The sequence below is a fragment of the Adelges cooleyi genome, unplaced genomic scaffold (assembly GCF_023614345.1).
Source record: "Adelges cooleyi isolate 19-005CV unplaced genomic scaffold, UGA_ACOO_1.1 ACOO_flye_CR_arks_rails_tigmint_CR_PRNA_574, whole genome shotgun sequence".
NCBI classification, from domain to species: Eukaryota; Metazoa; Arthropoda; class Insecta; order Hemiptera; family Adelgidae; genus Adelges; species Adelges cooleyi.
In genome coordinates, this window is record NW_026096268.1 from 13,827,773 (window position 1) to 13,845,124 (window position 17,352).

The following is a 17,352-nucleotide window of genomic DNA, read 5'->3' on the forward strand; positions in this document are numbered from 1 at the left end:
AACCTGTTTTATATGACTACTTTAAAAGGTATATAAGTTTAAAATTTAGTAAGGGAGATGAAGTGCACTAAAGTAATGTGCGTGGATCAAAATAATGCTACACTCCACCCTTCTTCTTGTCTTAAATGTTTAACTATTCAAAACTGGTTACCGATCAGTCAAAATTTTCAGCAAATTATCCTTAATTTAAAAAATGTAGATAATAATATATAAGTTACCATTTAAAAAGCTAAAGTTCATATGGCTTAAACAGATAAGGGATGGGGGTTATATTTTTAAAAAATAAATTAAAATTTATGTGATAATTAAACCACAGAAGAATAATTTAAAAAAATCGAATACCTACTGGGATATTGGATAATTCATAGTTAATTTTTCATTTCGCTAGGTTGACAAAAACCAATGATGCTATAATAAACTAGATCTAGTAAAGCACAACTATATATTATAAAAATACAAAAATTAAATGTATTTCATTTTATTTTACAAAAACTATAAAAATATATTTATATTTAATGTCATAGTAATTTAGTGGATTAACATTTATATAAAATAGTTTTGTAAATGTATTATTGTACAAAAAAAAAAAAAAAAATTTAATCAAGCCAATTAACAAAAACAATGAGATAGATGTTTATAAATCACGTATGCATCAAAAATATAGTTTAGTTTACAACAATATTTAACTTCTGAATGTAATTTATAAATGAAAACATATGTGTTTTTGGTACAAAAGCACATTTTTAGAAAAATTGAGTTATTTGAGCTAATTAAATGATAAATAGCTAAATATTAATAACAATTCTCATTTTGTGCAAAAAGCGATATCGGTGGTTCCCAGTTAAGTTATTAACAAAGGTCAGGAATGTAAACATAGCACAAGTACCTATTTCCTAACTTTGATTTTAACAAATAAAATAAAAAAGGATTTAGTACAACAAATTTGTTTAAATGTTATTTTTTGACCGCTTGCATGTACATTAAACATTAGTGCGTGTTAAAAAGATTTAATAAAAATAGAAATTAAGTGAAAGCTCTCACAATAATAGATTAATATTATTAATTAATAATCAAATCTATTCTTTTACTATTCAGTCTGAATCTAGTCCATCTGAGTCTTCATCGCCTAGTTTTCCTCTAATTGTTTTCTTTTTTTCCAATACCATTGCTCGATTGTTCTTTGTCACATCTGGTGGGTTTAATAAATCACCTTTGTAATCAATAACTTTTGAACGAGCTAAACGCCATTCTAGCATTTCTGTAGAGAAATCATCACAATTTCCCAACTCAGTAAAACCAACAATAAAATCTTTGGATATACTATCTACAATAGACACTATAGTGGGTATAACTCTGATTTTCATTCGTTCAGTGAGGAATGGGAATCTGGTAACATTCAATTTACAAAACCGTGTCTCCAGATGTTGTTTGCATAATATTTGCAAATGATGATCGACTATCTTGCATCGTTGTGATCCATCTTTGTAAAAATGTAACACCATGTTTGGACTGATTTTTGATTTTTCAAAAAATCCTTTTTCATCACTTAATTCTTCGTAATCTCCATGTCCCTATTGATGAAAACAAATTGGTTAAACAAAACATGATGAACACACTAACAAAACATACTTTGGCCACCCATTCTTCTTTTTGTTTTATCATTTTCTTCATTTGCTGTAAACGATGTTCTCTTATATTCTCAATGCTGTCCATATCTAATTCATCGAGACGTTGTATTTCTTGATCGATTTTCTGCTCGATGGTCTCTGCCACTTGCAACAATTGTTTTGCAAGAACGTTCTCCATTGTTACTAAAAACATCATTGAAACCACATTTTAATTTTAACATCTGAAACTTTGAAGATAATAGTCAAGTCACTCACCAGTATAAGGCTGAAAATATTATTAATAAATAATAGCTTCACAATGAAATCGAATGTAAATGTAAGTCAGTAACACAAATTCTCAAAATTGGTCTTCAGCAGACGCTTCTTAAAGTATAAACTTAAGTTGTGATGTGATTCCGTGCGATAGAGTAAGAGTATAAGCTGTATAACTGGAGATTGGTGTAAGCAATCAGGTTTAAAAATCACAAAATAACAAATATTGTTACCATGAAAAAACGGGATACTTGTTCTAAAATATGTGTAAGTTCTGATAAGAAATGAATCGTAGATAATTTTGTAACGCTATAATGGCTACATTGACGTGATGGTAGAAAACATTTTGAAATATTTTATTTTGACTTAAATAATTTTTTTAAAACGACAATAATAATTATTTATAATATTATAATTTTTACTTTTAATAAGCAAAGTGAAAAAAATGGAACAGTAATAAAGCTAAGGGCCCTTTATCTCTTACATCGAAATCATATCTAGCTTTATTTACAACCATTATAATTATTTTATCGGGTTAATAAATGTTTTGTATTAATTTAAAATGTAATCATCCAAAATGTATTATAAATTATAATTTTAAAGCAAGGAATTAGGATCTAAGTTTTATTGTTTATGTTCTTTTAGTTTTAAATTAAAAATTTTAATTTTGAATTATGGAATAGGGGTTATCAGTGTCTGAATTTCTATTTTGTGATAACAATAATAAGCTTATCATTAATTTAGAAAAACGATTTCATTTTCAAATTATCGTTTATCGCATTAAAGTTACAGGTTTGTTTGCAATTCGTGATAATCGCAAAATAGATACCGCTGTTCTCGTGTTACCGTGTTTTTCTTATGGACGTTGGCCAGCATTTATATTGTGATAATTGATAACATAAGTTGCTGGCATACCTATTTTTTTTTTTCATGGTCAAGTCATATTATTATAGTTTAGAATTTAAGATATTATGATTTATGATTTTATGAAACAACCATTTGTTAACCAACTAGTTACTACTTAAGATTTTTTTTTACTTAAACTTTATATTAATTAGCGTATTGTTTTATTCATGAAATATGGAGCAACGACAGTTCCAAAAAATATTAGACAAGGCGACATACGAAGAAATTTGTACCTGTGTGGATGAATTAATCGACTGCAAGGAACTGAATAGATACCATTCAATCGAAAGAACTATAAAGTCAAAGTATGAACACATAGATCCTAGAAGTCTACAAAGTATTATAGATCAACGAGTACAAAAGTACACCGTTCAAAGACATCGATCTGTGTTCAGCGGATCACTCTACACTAAATATAAAGATATAGAGGACAAATCAAAATTTCCATTATTAGACTTATCGGATAATTTAAAAATGCCTGCAATGTTAGTTGCTAAAGCTTTAGTTCAGGAAAAAATGCGAATAGAAAAACAACACAGCGAAAGTACTCAATCTACGAATGAAATATCTAATATAACTACAAACACAAGCGTTAACGAACTGTCTAGCGCCACTATAAATACTACGCTTAATGATACTCTAACGACAGAAGAAAACCTTTTGTCACAGTTACAGTGGCTTTCGAATGCTATAACATCGAAGGTAAACAAACAAAAAGAGGAAAACAAAAATAGTAGTTTTATCGGCGAAGAAGTAAGAACCATTAAAATGTGTTAAAACTGATTTTTTTAGAGTTATTTTTCTTTTTAGAACTTATCACTTAACTCGTCTACTACTTCTACATTGTCTTGTAACCATTCAAATCATCGTCTTACAACAAATACATATCTAATTAAAGATGATCCAGTATTAGCTTATCAAGTATTTGTGTGTTCCGTCATGGATTCATATTATGGAAGTTGTGCTGAACAATTAAAAAGGTAGAACCTTTAATTATTCACCATTAAATAACTTATAACTGAAATAGACTAGCCTATGTAACAGAAATACTTACGGCTCGTTACAAGGACATAAGCAACATTTGTATGTCATATTAATTGGTACGAGTAGTTTGATTCATAGGCAATGATTTAAAAATAGTAAATAAAAATATTTTTTAAATTAAAATTATTTTTTATTTAGTAAATCCTCATAATAGGTACATTATAAAGTTATAATTATTTATTAATAGTAAACTTGAATTTTTTTTTTTTAAATATTGTCTTAGCCTCAATGGAAAAAGATATGAACATATTTTACGTCAAAAAATTAATAAATATACAGATTTAAACCACGCTCTTTATTGGACTGAAAGTCAGTGTCGTGCTCGGGGTCTAGACATGACTCCTGATATTGTACTTCATGAACCGGTTGCTTTAGTACAAAATGAGGATAAAACCTTTTTTGTTAATTGGATTGAATCCAAAGCTATGTTTGGATGTGAAGGTTCTCGTACTAGAGGAGCATTTCAAAAACAACTTTTTCCCTATTGGAATAGGTAATAACAATATAATATTTTATATTTAATATAAAACTATTTATTTATTTAGTTTTATTTCATTTGTTTAAGGTATGGTCCAGGTGTTGTTGTTTATTGGTTTGGGTATGTCGATAACAAAACTCAGGACGGCGATCTCTCAAAATACTGTTTCTTAGCAGACGATTGGCCTCCGAAAAACAGTAAAATTTTGCGTTATAACAATAACCTTAAAAAAAAAGTCCAAGCACTTTAAAAATTACAAAATAGTCTTGTATATAATAATAATAATTAAAAAAAATTTAATTATCATCTAAATGTATTTCAATGAAATGTGTTATTGTAGTACAAACAATCTACCATTAATTCTACATGCACAACCTATTCATTATACCTATTTATAAATAATATTAACTGAGGTAATGTTAGCGGATTGCTTTTATCCGTGTATATTAAATATTTTTTTTTTTACACATGACCCAAATAAAACAACTTTTAAGTATGGATTTTAAAGACTATTGTTTTTACAAACTTGAGATCTACTATACTGCTTCTTATATAATGAACAGTAAATAAGTACACCAAATTATTAAAGCATACTGTTTTTTTTTGGACTTAAGTTAAAGTTAAATTGTAGTAACTTTGTTATATAATTTTTAAATTATAAATTAAAATGTATTATTACCACTTGTTTATCCGTTTATTGTTAAGCATATTATTAAATAATTGCCTTTTTTACTGAATTCTTTTTTGATTTACAAATTCGGCTGAGTCAGTCAAACTGCCAACTGAAAATGTTATATTGTCAGTGAATAAACAATGTTTCGTGAAACTTATTTTTTTCCTCTGTTTTTCATTTAATACCCGAGAGTTGCTACTAACGAGCGTTTAATTAATTTCTCGCTTTTCATCACCTCCGTCTGGTCCGTTTGATGTATTTTTTATCACATCTCACCTGTTGGTGTTGTTTTTACAATAAGAGTACACAATAATTTCTACATGTTTACATTAGAATTCGAAAACGGGGTTTCCTAATTTATGCAATCCAATATAAGTATTTGGTGTTTATTTATCAACACAGGGTTATCTCGGACAAAACCGGTAGCCTTCAACGGTGTTTTATAAGAATGACTGCATAGATAACTACTAAAACAAAGTCAGCACAGATCTAAATGTTATTGCATCTAATATTTTAAACAAGTTAGCTTAGCTAGCACCTTGGGTGTGTTGTTGTCTGCAGATGTCTGTTGCATTTATGGTCTAATCAATATGTGCTGAAATATCAAACATATTGTTTCTTTTAATGTAATCTATTTTATATTATATTATCCTCTTACAAACAGATGTATAGTTATTATTAACCGAGTGCTAATGGCTTTAAATAAAGCAATAAATGATAATCATTTGGATTTCTTTAGCCAGATTAAAAAGCGTTCTAAATAATGTTGTTTGACGATTTATACAACGTTTTTCTTTTTTGGTTGTATTGAAATTATTTTTTTAAAGATTATTTACTCTGTAATCTATTGCCGCCATTTTGGGCGTAAACTATTTTAAATAAATAATAGAATACTATTAAATGTAGTTGACAGTTTTACTGGCCAAAAATAAGTAACCATTTACAATATATATTTGTATAGTTATCGATACACGTGTTTATGTTTTCTAAACAACTATCGTTTATGATTTTCATAAAAAAGTATTTATGTTATATATTTTTCTTGTATCTTGTTATATCTTCTTATATCTCTAAATATTTTTCTTATTGTTTGTGGAATTACTTTGTAATTCTAAACTTTCGCTGACATTGCTGTAGTCATCTGAAAAGAACAATGTCTTTGAGTGACAACCGCAGCACGAGAACTTTACTGATGGTAATAAGACGCATGGGCGATGGCCTTTATAAGATTGTTAAGTCGACCGTCACACCAGTGGAAGAGACTACTAGAGGTAGTCAACCATCTACCTCAAGTGCTCTCGGTTCAAAGTTGAGTGACAACCGCAGCACGAGAACTTTACTGATGGTAATAAGGCGCATGGGCGATGGCCTTTCTAAGATTGTTAAGTCGACCGTCACACCAGTGGAAGAGACTACCAGTAGTAGTGTATCATCTACTTCAAGTGCTCTCGGTTCAAAGTTGAGTGACAACCGCAGCACGAGAACTTTACTGATGGTAATAAGGCGCATGGGTGATGGCCTTTCTAAGATTGTTAAGTCGACCGTCACACCAGTGGAAGAGACTACCAGTAGTAGTGTATCATCTACTTCAAGTGCTCTCGGTTCAAAGTTGAGTGGACTTGCCCAAAAAACCACTTTGGACTCAAGTAATTTTCGAAATTTTATTACAAATAGAATTGGACAGTTAGTTGCTTAAATAATATAAATGTATTGTATGTCCTTAAGTGTTAAGCAAGACAATGCTTAACAATGACTTATAATTATTAAGAGTTACGTCTAAATTCTTATTTTTCATTTAGAAACTCCACAAGCTCCATTGTATTCAAGAGAAATATCGCTTCCTATCAACACCGGAACTAAGAGGACATCATCTTCTCCGAATAATTTACCACCATGCAAGAAATTTAAGCTCCTAACAGCTCACCCAGTGAAAATAGACGAGGACTGGTATGGGGATCAAACCATCAATGATTATTTCAAGCTTATTCGAAATGAACACGTCAACGTTGCCACCTTCGACACTTTCTTTTTCCCCGCATTATCCTGTGGGGGATATGAGAAAGTGCGAAGGTGGACAAAAAAAGTTGACGTGTTCAGTAAAGATTTGATCCTCATACCAGTCAACGAGAATAAGCACTGGAGATTAGTAGAAGTAAAGCCAAAAGAGAAAATCCTGAAATTGTATGATAGCTTCAATAAGAACGACGAAAAGTGTCTGGCTGTAATGATGTATTATTTACAAAATGAGTCCTTGGACAAAAGGGGCACCCCTTTAGTAGAACCATGGACCATTCAGCTTGGAGTAAGTCCGCAACAGCTCAATAAGTACGACTGCGGGGTCTTCGTTTGTGAGAGCGCGAGGCGACTCGCCGCCGGCCATACTCTGAGCTACTATCAACACATGGCTCAAACAATAAGAATTCGGATAAAAAATGAAATCGAGGCAGGAAAACTTCAATAGATCTTGAGTAGCTAAACGGGTGGAGGTACTGAACACCAGGTAGGTGACGAGCCGATTCCTGGTCGTGTACCTCCCCCGGATAGCAAGAAGTTGGTTCTTCGATTTCCGGATCGTCTGCAAGACCCAGTGAACGGAGCTTGGCCTTGAAGTCCCCATGATCAGTGATAGAATTACACGACATGATGCCTCAGATAGAGAGGAATAGATAATCTTCGGGCAACGTTTGGGAAAAGTCTGTATGTCCACCAGTTGCACAGATGTCCCATCTCGCTTGCAAACTGTCACTGAGAGCGAGCCGTTGTTCCCGTAGAGCCTGTCTTTGTCAGGAGGATCATGTCTTCGTAATACCTTAATTTCGACTCGGCATCTTGTCATTATATCAAGCGGCAATGATCTGGAGCGAGGCACCCGTTAGGCCGATCAGAGATCTCCTCTGCAGTTGGCAGAGTATTTTACTATCACGTCTGGACTCGGCAGCGAGTTACCAGAATGGTACTCCGTATAGGATTCTGGGCAGGAAGACACAGTTACAGAAGAGCGCTATATTGCTTCTGTCACCTTGTGCCCAATTTGTCACCGTATGTCGCTCTGAGCCTGGTAAAGAGATCCAGGTTTTATTTCTTGATTTCAGCCAAGTGCTGGCTGTACGAGAGATCAGTCGCAACTGTGATGCCAAGATCATACACTGTACATTTAGTGTTTTAAAAACCTTATTTATATTATATTTTCCATTTATGTATTCCATTTTTTCTTCGAATGTTTTCAATTCAAATTGTTACATGTTTCATGTAATTGTATATTGTCTAAATTATAAAAACATATTTAATATACTAGTGACGAAAAATTGTGATAATATTACGATATTATTTTTGTTTTAAATGAATATATAATTGTTGTAAAATTGGCAAATTATGTGTAATAAAATATTGTGAGAATAAATTATACTCGCATTTTTTAAATATAATGATAATAATAATAATATATATATAATAATAATAATAGTAGTATTATCGAGTGGGCATTTTTAATTAGGTAATATACGTCGCTGTTATGTCTTGAGCACTTTCTTAAAATGACACGCTTCATCTTCAGAGGTCTAGGACGCGAGACTTTGCCTGTTTTAATATGTATAATTCATTTTATAACAAATTTTGAATTATTGAGTAGTACAAATTTTTCCTCAGCGTTTTTAGTTGTGAATAATAATATTTTATTATTGATATAAACATAATTCAGTCGTTATCGTACGACATTTCTGTTGTAACAAAAGATAAGTTTGACATTGTTGCGGAAGACACGCTTTACTTGTTCGACTTTTACTTACGATTTGCAAGTTTCAGTTCTTTCTCGCATTAGTCGCTGTTTTCAAAAGTTTTTCAGCAACACAAAACTTTGTCCACGACGCACACAAACAGAGGACTTACAGCTGTGTTGTATTATTATTCTTGAAATGTTTAAGCTTTTCATGACCATAGTTTTCCTTTGTCGCCTTAGTCCGTCTCTATTAGAAAATCAAGACAACACGAAGACGTTGCATGTATTTATTTGGCATATTTAAACAGCCACACCAGCGAAACGTGTAGGTTATTAAGTTTTATTATTTATTTTACTTAAAAAGCGCTTTAAGCATAGTATTAAACGATGTTAATTACATTCCACAACTGTATTTCAACTGTTTCGTTAGTTAGTGCGGATAAAAATAATACATGACATTAATTCAATCTATGCTAAATTAATATTACTAATGTAAAGCAAATTTTGTGTTCAAAGAGATCCTTTATTATATATAATATAATATAATATAGGATCTCCTTGAACACAAAATTTGCAAACCTTTGCTGACTCTATGCGAGTTTTTAACTGCTGAAAACAATTCGTTTCTATGTTAACTAAAGCTTGTTGTTTGAATAACAAGACGTAGCAATTGTATATTGATAGTATATTAAAAGTCAATACTTAGATTTTAATATTTTTAGCGAACAATATGCATTGTGTCGAAGCATTCTGCAGATATATTTTACGTTAAAACAATTACTTTTTCGAACGACTTAAATATTACTGTCATGTTCTACCATAAGTTTGGACGTAACTTCAAGCTATTTCAAAAAAAAAATCCGAAGGCGACCAAAAACTCCAAAGGGGTTTCGCCTGGAGACTTGATGGTAATTATTTCGAACACATACAGTTATTATATTATGTGACATAATACAGCAATATGTTCTTCTCTCTCATTGTTATTTATAATAACTCTTTAAAATAAAAGAAAACTTTTATAAGAACACTGGTAATTTTAAAAGTTGGTGAACTAATTTAAGCATTTGAGAGTCTAACAGGGCGTTTTCACATTTGGGCTTCAGAGTAGGTAATGCAAAAACCCAGCATGCTGTGTAGAAATCTCTTAATATATAATAATTTAGATACCAAATCAAATCCAAATCCAATTATTAGTAAATAGTATTTAGTATTATGTTAAATTTTTTTGTTTAGATTCGAGTGTAATTATTTACACGTGACGGTCGATCATAAATTTCCTAATAAGTATAAATAATACGAAGTAACCGGTAAGCAAAACATGTAGTAATTTATTTTAAATATTAATAATAATTAAATTGTATACAGCTGTAAGGGTCCGGAATTAACTACAGACGAAATAATTGTACTTAAGTTTCTCTGCTCAGTAAAATTCTTACATCTTAAATTCAAAATAAAATAATTGAAAAAACATTTTTTTATAATATGTCTGGTTTGTTAATTCTAGACATTTTTCTAGTGCTTGATTTAGTATATGTAATGTATTCCTCAGACGAATTAAAAAAACGGGAGTGTAATTATTGGAAATATTTTTTTCAACTAAATCAATACATTTCTGAGTAATATATTCTGGTCTCACTTGGAAGTAAAATAAAGATACGTAGTAGGTACCTACGCTAAAATATCTAAACAATAGAGTTACCTCCCCTCTCCTCTACTAAGTCAAGTACTGTGTGGATTAGGTCTATGTACGATGATGACATTTTACTCTCAATTCTCCCTTTATAAATTACTTTGGACAACCGCACAATTTTTAATTTATTTATTTAAGTAAATTTACTCATTTTAGCACTATTGTCATTTCAGAAAATTGAACTAAACTACTTTAACAAATTTTTTCGTTAGTAACTTCTCACTTTCGCGTTATGGTCGTTCTCGTTATAATTCATAAACCACTCACATTTTCTGCTCAGTAAAAATGAATTACTTACTTTAAAATTTGCGTCCAGTTAATCAAGTCACAACATTTTGTACACCAACAAGATTTTTTTGTAAATCAAATTACCAATATCTATCCCATGATCCTACTGGAAAACCTCCTTCGTACTCACTACTCTCTTATACGCAAAGTCTGTCGATACCGGGATATTTTAGTCATTAAGTCTAAGTAGTTATTAAGTTAGTCTTAAGTTATGCCCGGATCGGCTTCGATGCGTAAGTCCACCATTGTCTGTTGCGTGGCCGCTCAGTCTGTCGATACCGGGATATTTTAGTCATTAAGTTAGTTTTAAGTTATGCCCGGATCGACTTCGATGCGTAAGTCCACCGCTGTCTGTTGCGTGGCCGCCCAGTCTGTCGATACCGGGATATTTTAGTCATTAAGTTAGTCTTAAGTTATGCCCGGATCGGCTTCGATGCGTAAGTCCACCATTGTCTGTGCGTGGCCGCTCAGTCTGTCGATACCGGGATATTTTAGTCATTAAGTTAGTCTTAAGTTATGCCCGGATCGGCTTCGATGCGTAAGTCCACCATTGTCTGTGCGTGGCCGCTCAGTCTGTCGATACCGGGATATTTTAGTCATAAGTTAGTTTTAAGTTATGCCCGGATCGACTTCGATGCGTAAGTCCACCGCTGTCTGTTGCGTGGCCGCTCAGTCTGTCGATACCGGGATATTTTAGTCATAAGTTAGTCTTAAGTTATGCCCGGATCGACATCTATGCGTAAGTCCACAATTGCTTGAAACGCCCCTACCACACATTTCTGGTGGTTGTACAGTAAATACAATTTGAGCATCATCGTAGATGGAGATACCACATTAAAAAAAACGAGCCAAGTACTCTACCTCATAGGTGGTTTGGAAACGAGTATACAATCCCTAATACGAAGTAACCGGTAGGCAAAACATGTAGTAATTTATTTTAAATATTAATAATAATTTAATGATTTACGGTAAGGGTCTGGAATTAACTACAGACGAAATAATTGTACTAAGTTTCTTTGCTCAGTAAAATTCTTACTATTTAAATTCAAAATAAAATAATTGAAAAAACATTTTTTTATATGTCTGGTTTGTTAATTCTAGACATTTTTCTATTGCGCTTCATTTGGTTTAAGTAATGTATTCCTCCTTATTGACGTCTTCCAATAAGGTACACCAACGAAATTCGAAAACAACTAAAATTCATTGGCGTGTCTATAAACCTAAGCAGGCGATAACGATAATATCACGTATTTATTATTTAATTCTATTTTAGGCTTTAAAGTTAAAAGAAAACTTACATCAAAATATTTTTCTTTTTTTACATCATTTTTAGGAATACTTTAAAAAAAATGGAACAAAAGACATAAAGGAAAGGTAATACAAATTTGTTTGGATGAAATTTCGGGGGGGGGGGTTGAACCCGGAAACCCCCCTCATGAATACGGCTATGCAAAGAACGTTGTGTTCATTGCAGCCAACCTAACTATGACACACCAGCCTGTCATGTCCGGCTCACCCGTATCTTCTGTCATTTTAGTCACCCGTCAACCAATCGTACCTGAAGCGAATGGGATTCTCAAAAAGATAAAATATATAAAATTAACTCAACAAACTTCCGCCTCCATTTCTTACTTTTCAGCCCATCAACGAGGGCTCGATTCTCTTATTTCTCCTAATGGTAATTGACATAGTTATAGAATCTTCTATGAATTCCTCTCACGATGATAATAAAAATTATATTAGATATTAAATGATAATAATAAATAAATAAATAATATAGCAGCTTTCGTGCATCAACTCCACACACTCCCTCCGCCGTGAGCTAAACTAGCTCTCCACTCCTGCCACGCTCGGTTCCATTGAATCTTCAATGGTTCATGTTGTCTCAATAGATTTTACCAATGACGACACACACTAATATTCCTTATCATTCTCCTTTATTTTAATGTTTTAGTTTCTACAACGGAATATTAGAAGTATTTATTCCCATTCAGGGGGTCTCTTTTCTTGGGTTTTCCGCCAAAATTGGCCACCACCGTTATCACTTATCACCACGATTGTTTTCCTACAAAATAAAATGTGTCACCTAATAATTTTTTAGAATACCGAAACCTAAATCAATAAAATCATATTACAGATTGTTCACTCGGGATCACGGCCTCAGAAGTTCTTTTGAAAATTAAAGACCATGTTGCATTGAGTACTCTATGGTTAACGGTATATTGTTCAATGGGAAAAACTGGAAACTGGTAACAGTAGTAGCAATACATATTGTGATCCAAGGACGTTGTCATAACTCTTTCTGTTATCAAGTGTTGCTAACTCTTTGCATTATTATCATATTATCAGTATCGATTGTGTTTACACTTTACTGTTTAGCGAGTTTACCTTTGTTCAGTAAATTAAAGTAAATAGTAATATAATATAACGTTGAGTTATTTTGTAGTAGGGATACATTATTAACATTTAAATTTCGAATAATCGTTTTTCCAGTAAACGCCGGTACTAATTTAACAATGGCCGATTTAGAGAGTAAAATACTCGGCGAAAAACAGCATTACTATTGTAGTAGCAGCGATGAAGAAGAACCAATGCTCGATCGTGATCCACCTAAACAATCAAAGTCGGATTGGGATGGCACATCGACGAACACCGGGCCGAAAGGAGTGCTTAACGATTGGGAACAATTCCAACAAGAAAAAAAGGCTCAGAGAATACAAAAGAAAAAGGACGTACTAAAACAGATTCAGGATATGGCGTTGACATGTAAATCTGAACTGGACGAATTAGATGACAAATTCCTCGCGGAATATCGTGAAAAACGCATGAGGGAAATGATGGCCAGGTCACGCGAAGTGCCTGAATTCAGTGAAGTTCATGACTTATTGACCGGTGAAGACTATTTAAATGCCATCGAAAAAGAAAATCCTAACGTTACTGTGCTCGTGCACATTTATGAGCTTAACGTTCCCGCCTGCTCTACTATGAATATGTGTTTTGAAACTCTCTGTAGTGAATATAAAAAGACAAAGTTTTGCAAAATAATTGGTTCAAACGCTGGGATGAGTTTGAAGTTTAAAATGTATGGTGTTCCTGCGATTTTAGCATACAAAGCAGGTCAACTGGTTGGTTCCTTTGTACGAATAACTAACGAGTTAGGCGATGAATTTTTTGCTGGAGACGTGGAAAATTTCCTAATAGAACATGGCGTTCTCTCAGATAAGTCATGTACACCTTCTATTATAAATGACAACTAAATAAATTTTAATTTGTAAAAAATTATAATACAATCATTAATAATTATAAAAGGTGATTCGTATACTTAACATGCGAGGCTATCAAAGACTAAACGTTTTGGTTGTGTGCCTGAAACAAAGTATAATGTTTCATCAATATTAGTTGTAAAAAATATACAATCTATTGTTCATAATACTTATTATTATGTATTATTTAGTAATATTTAAGTAATAATCGTCTTTAATATGTTATATTATAGTGTCAAATATTAATTATGTTAATTGTATGTATATATAATATAAATCAATTCAAATTATAATTGCCTCCTTCTAAATAATCTGTAAATTTTCGTTTTTGTCCTTTTGCGTCTTGATCTTCTGGGTTTGTTTCTCTAAGGCACGATGGTATCGGAAGTTGGCTGCCTACTGAAGGTGGTGGTCGATTGCTAAAAAAAAAAAAATACTATAATAATTTACTCTTTTGGTATTAACAGCTATGTCAAACATACCTAAAATACGGCATTTTTAATGCTTCAGAACAAGAAGGCCGGCCCAATGGATTTACACTGAGCATACTGCCGATAACATCTAATAACTCGTTTGAAGCGGCTGTAAATATTTCCCTTAAAGGTATTGCTGGGAACTTTTTGAAAACAACATAATCTGATAACTTAGTGACACCCTAAAATGTACAATTTTCAATTAATATAAATATGTTAATAATTGATGTATAAATAATACAATATAAGTAATAGCAGTAGCGACTAGCGAGGCATGAATCTAAAAGTGGGGGAGGGATGATTAAAAAAGTATTTTATTTTAAACTTGTACATAAATATTTGTTATTTAAATTAAATAAAAGTGGCACATTGTTTCGTTGTCTTCTATAACGCTTCGTAACTGGCTAATTGTATATGCATTGTAATAATAGAAAAACTCTAAAAATTTAACTATACTTCTAAAATTATATTAAATACTTATGTTTCCATATATTACCGGCCATGTTTCTTCACTCGGAGATCCAAGTATATTAAATATTTTGGTTAATTGGTCTAAATCCGATTCACCAGGAAGAAAAGGAACTCTGAGTAAAAGTTCAGCTAATATGCAACCAACGGCCCAAACGTCGACTGCTGGTCCGTAAGATCGAGCTCCGAACAACAGTTCTGGCGATCGATAGAATCGGGTAACTACTCTGTGCGTATGAACACGATCTGGCGATCCATATCTTTTTGCTAAGCCAAAATCAGCTATCTTCAAAATGCCTTTTTTACTTACAAGTAAATTATTTGGTTTTAAATCCTGAAAAAAAAATATTTATTTGTACTATCTATAAAATTGAATACAATCAAATTTATATTTACTCTGTGTAATATCCAATTCATGTGTAGGTATTCCAACCCTTTGAGTGTCATTATGGTATAAGCTTTGATATGCGACTGAGTAAATACAATCGATGAATCTTTTATAATGACTTCCAGATCCGTATCCATGAAGTCGTACACCAAAGATATGTTGGATAGATGGCCAAATACATCTAAAATAATTAATAATTATTAATAGTATATAAAACAAGATATTCTTAAAATAAAACACTGCAATATTAATATTTTTTCTGTTTTTGTTAATTCTCTAAGTAAAATAAAAATCAGTGCGTAGGAAAACTATAAAAAATACAAAATTAAATAATGCATGTTAAAATATTTAATTTATTTGCATATATAAAAAAAAATATGAATTAAGATAAATTAAAAATATATTATACTTGTTTTCAAATAAGTTGATGAGAAAATATTAAATTAATATTATATTTTAAATATTAGTAGAAAAAAAAATTTAGCTCAAGACAATACTTTTATTATTTTTTCCTATTTTAATAAACATTTCATGTAAATCTCGATTTACAAATAATTCTAAAATTGTGTTATTTCCCCAAGAAAAAATAAAATAAATTGCTTTGTTTAAATTATTTTCGGAGAAATTCAATACTTTTTATTATGTGATAGATTATCTATTTTACGTTATATTCAAATCTTTATTGAACAATTTTTACAATAATTTACCGAATAAAGCAATTATGTTTTCATGGTCCAATTCGATAAGTAGCTTAACTTCTCTGAGGGCAGTGCGATTAACACCGTCTTTTGCGTCTTCGACTGTACCAATTTTAATCTATATAAACAAACAAAATTATTTATAAATAGTAATTTACAATAGCTTGAAAAAAACTTACCTTTTTGACTGCGACTATATTTCCCGAAACTGTATCTTTTGCTTTATATACTGTAGCAAACTAAAAAAACAATAAACACAGAACTTAGTAATTTACTAAACATTATTCTAATTTATATTATCTTATGATATATAAAAATGTACTTATTAATATGTAAGAAAAAAAGATTAAATCGACAGAAGGCACACTATCACTAGACAATAATACAACCTAGACAAACTCCAATTTTGGCGCCTTTTTAATAGTTGAGTGGTTAATAAAACAATACTGCCGTAGGCAATATACTGTATTGCTATAAGCCTTGGGCCAATCCTGAATCGACATGTATTATATGTGAAATAATTGTGTAGCTAAATTAATCTTTTAATTGTTCAAATATATTTTTTAAAGGGAAGTTTTCGAGGGTAACAGGATCTGCTATTTGAGAAGTTCTAGCTTGTCCTGTATGTTGTCACTAACAATTCAATCTTACTTAAGGCTATATGCTTGTCTCTCTCTTTTTGTAGCCTTCTTTTCAACTTGTCATTGGTCATTGGTTTGCTTCTGGTTCTTTACTGGCAAGTTTAGGTCTTCATTGTCTTTACTAACTACTTTCCTTTCGTCGTCTCCAATTTTCTCTTTCGTTAAGTTGCAATCTCTGCTCGTTTTCCCATTAGCCATTTATAATTGAATGTTAAAAATTGTTTAAAACAATATAATAATTTTTAAACGTTTTATGAACAATATAATATATATAATGACTATTTACCTTAACTACCCTTTAAAAAAAATGTTTTTGACTGAAACATTACAATTTTTGTGTATCACTTATAACAATTTAACATTTCATATGAAATTGGTTTACACTTAAACAATTACTTTTTATTGAAAATGTATTAAAGAATTTTGAATATGGTGTATTCATACCTGTCCTTCGCCCAAAAATTCAATAATTTCATATTTTTTTGATTTCGAATCCATTTTAAAAAAAATTCAATAAACAGAAAAAAAAATGAACCGGTACATTAAATACAAAACCAAGATTTAATTCAACACTTCAATTCTATAATCAGATTTTAAATTTATTTTTTGAGAACTGTAAAACTATTAACATTTAACGAGTAAATTATAATCGGAGCTACGTTTATCAGTTGCTACTTGCTACTATTCTGATTTGTAAACAAAAAAACACGATCCCGGATAATATAATAAGTTTGATAAAATCCTAAC

The 17,352-nt window shown here is 31.3% G+C and overlaps 5 protein-coding genes across 6 annotated transcripts; 3 read left to right on the plus strand and 2 right to left on the minus strand.

Annotated features, from left to right (window-relative positions):
• Positions 1-584: 584 nt before the first annotated feature.
• LOC126842977 (thioredoxin domain-containing protein 9) lies at positions 585-2,094 on the minus strand. 2 transcript variants are annotated; one of them, XM_050580243.1, is made up of 3 exons: positions 1,884-2,094; positions 1,630-1,811; positions 586-1,571 (listed from the first exon to the last, which is right to left on the minus strand). In XM_050580243.1, the coding sequence occupies exons 2-3, from the start codon at positions 1,804-1,806 to the stop codon at positions 1,092-1,094; spliced, it is 657 nt and encodes a 218-aa protein (XP_050436200.1). In that variant the 5' UTR covers positions 1,807-1,811; positions 1,884-2,094; the 3' UTR covers positions 586-1,091. The 2 variants fall into 2 exon arrangements, with proteins under 2 accessions (XP_050436201.1, XP_050436200.1); XM_050580244.1 differs by lacking the exon at positions 1,884-2,094 and having other exon boundaries at positions 585-1,571; positions 1,630-1,809.
• Positions 2,095-2,805: 711 nt separating this feature from the next.
• LOC126843094 (uncharacterized) lies at positions 2,806-5,038 on the plus strand. The gene is made up of 4 exons (XM_050580411.1): positions 2,806-3,539; positions 3,597-3,766; positions 4,054-4,323; positions 4,396-5,038. The coding sequence occupies exons 1-4, from the start codon at positions 2,961-2,963 to the stop codon at positions 4,556-4,558; spliced, it is 1,182 nt and encodes a 393-aa protein (XP_050436368.1). The 5' UTR covers positions 2,806-2,960; the 3' UTR covers positions 4,559-5,038.
• Positions 5,039-6,455: 1,417 nt separating this feature from the next.
• Positions 6,456-8,113, plus strand: LOC126843324 (sentrin-specific protease 2-like). The gene is made up of 2 exons (XM_050580763.1): positions 6,456-6,627; positions 6,781-8,113. Exons 1-2 carry the CDS (start codon positions 6,474-6,476, stop codon positions 7,440-7,442), a joined length of 816 nt encoding a protein of 271 aa, XP_050436720.1. The 5' UTR covers positions 6,456-6,473; the 3' UTR covers positions 7,443-8,113.
• A 4,909-nt stretch (positions 8,114-13,022) lies between these two features.
• Positions 13,023-14,230, plus strand: LOC126843382 (phosducin-like protein). The gene has a single exon (XM_050580888.1). The coding sequence runs from the start codon at positions 13,191-13,193 to the stop codon at positions 13,929-13,931; it is 741 nt and encodes a 246-aa protein (XP_050436845.1). The 5' UTR covers positions 13,023-13,190; the 3' UTR covers positions 13,932-14,230.
• Positions 13,916-17,275, minus strand: LOC126843381 (cyclin-dependent kinase 7). The gene is made up of 8 exons (XM_050580887.1): positions 17,050-17,275; positions 16,144-16,203; positions 15,974-16,082; positions 15,275-15,447; positions 14,907-15,212; positions 14,420-14,592; positions 14,235-14,356; positions 13,916-14,040 (listed from the first exon to the last, which is right to left on the minus strand). The coding sequence occupies exons 1-8, from the start codon at positions 17,101-17,103 to the stop codon at positions 13,997-13,999; spliced, it is 1,041 nt and encodes a 346-aa protein (XP_050436844.1). The 5' UTR covers positions 17,104-17,275; the 3' UTR covers positions 13,916-13,996.
• Between the last annotated feature and the right edge of the window lie 77 nt (positions 17,276-17,352).